The following is a 501-nucleotide window of genomic DNA, read 5'->3' on the forward strand; positions in this document are numbered from 1 at the left end:
AGATCTAGTAGAGGATGGTTTTCAGAGAAATTTTGACATATTTAGCAGATGTAAGTCATATATTTTTTAAATAGCATAATACAGGAGGTCACATCCGTTGTGTCTTGCTAATGGCCATACCCTCCATGGCCGTATCCACCATGGCCTCCGAGTCCATGGCCAAGGTTGAAAACGCTGAAAGAGGTACCGCTATGTCCATATCCACCATGTCCTCCATGCCCATAACCACCATGGCCAAATCCTCCATGTCCAAAGCCACCATGACTAAATCCTCCATGGCCAAAACCGCCATGGCCATACCCGAAACCATGACCACCATGGCCAAAACCGTGACCGCCATGGCCGCCGTGGCCGTACCCGAATCCGGCAGGAGCTGCTAAGCAGTAGCTGACTGCAGCAGCAAACAGCAACAGAGTCATGAACGATTTCTGGAAGAGGTAAAGAGGTAAGTTAGTGCCGAGATGATATGCTGTGTCGGGGATAAAGAACCTGATGTGCCTG

At 49.3% G+C, this 501-nt stretch overlaps 1 protein-coding gene across 1 annotated transcript in view; it reads right to left on the minus strand.

The window, feature by feature from the left end:
- Nucleotides 1–87: 87 nt before the first annotated feature.
- Nucleotides 88–501, minus strand: part of LOC119590984 (cold and drought-regulated protein CORA-like) — a 694-nt gene continuing 280 nt past the window's right edge. Inside the window, exon 2 of the mRNA XM_037939716.1 lies at nucleotides 88–428. Within this exon, the coding sequence (XP_037795644.1) occupies nucleotides 108–428 (321 nt within the window). The 3' untranslated portion in view covers nucleotides 88–107. The remainder of the gene's footprint in view (nucleotides 429–501) is intronic.

The sequence above is a fragment of the Penaeus monodon genome, chromosome 28, assembly GCF_015228065.2.
Source record: "Penaeus monodon isolate SGIC_2016 chromosome 28, NSTDA_Pmon_1, whole genome shotgun sequence".
Taxonomy (NCBI): domain Eukaryota; kingdom Metazoa; phylum Arthropoda; class Malacostraca; order Decapoda; family Penaeidae; genus Penaeus; species Penaeus monodon.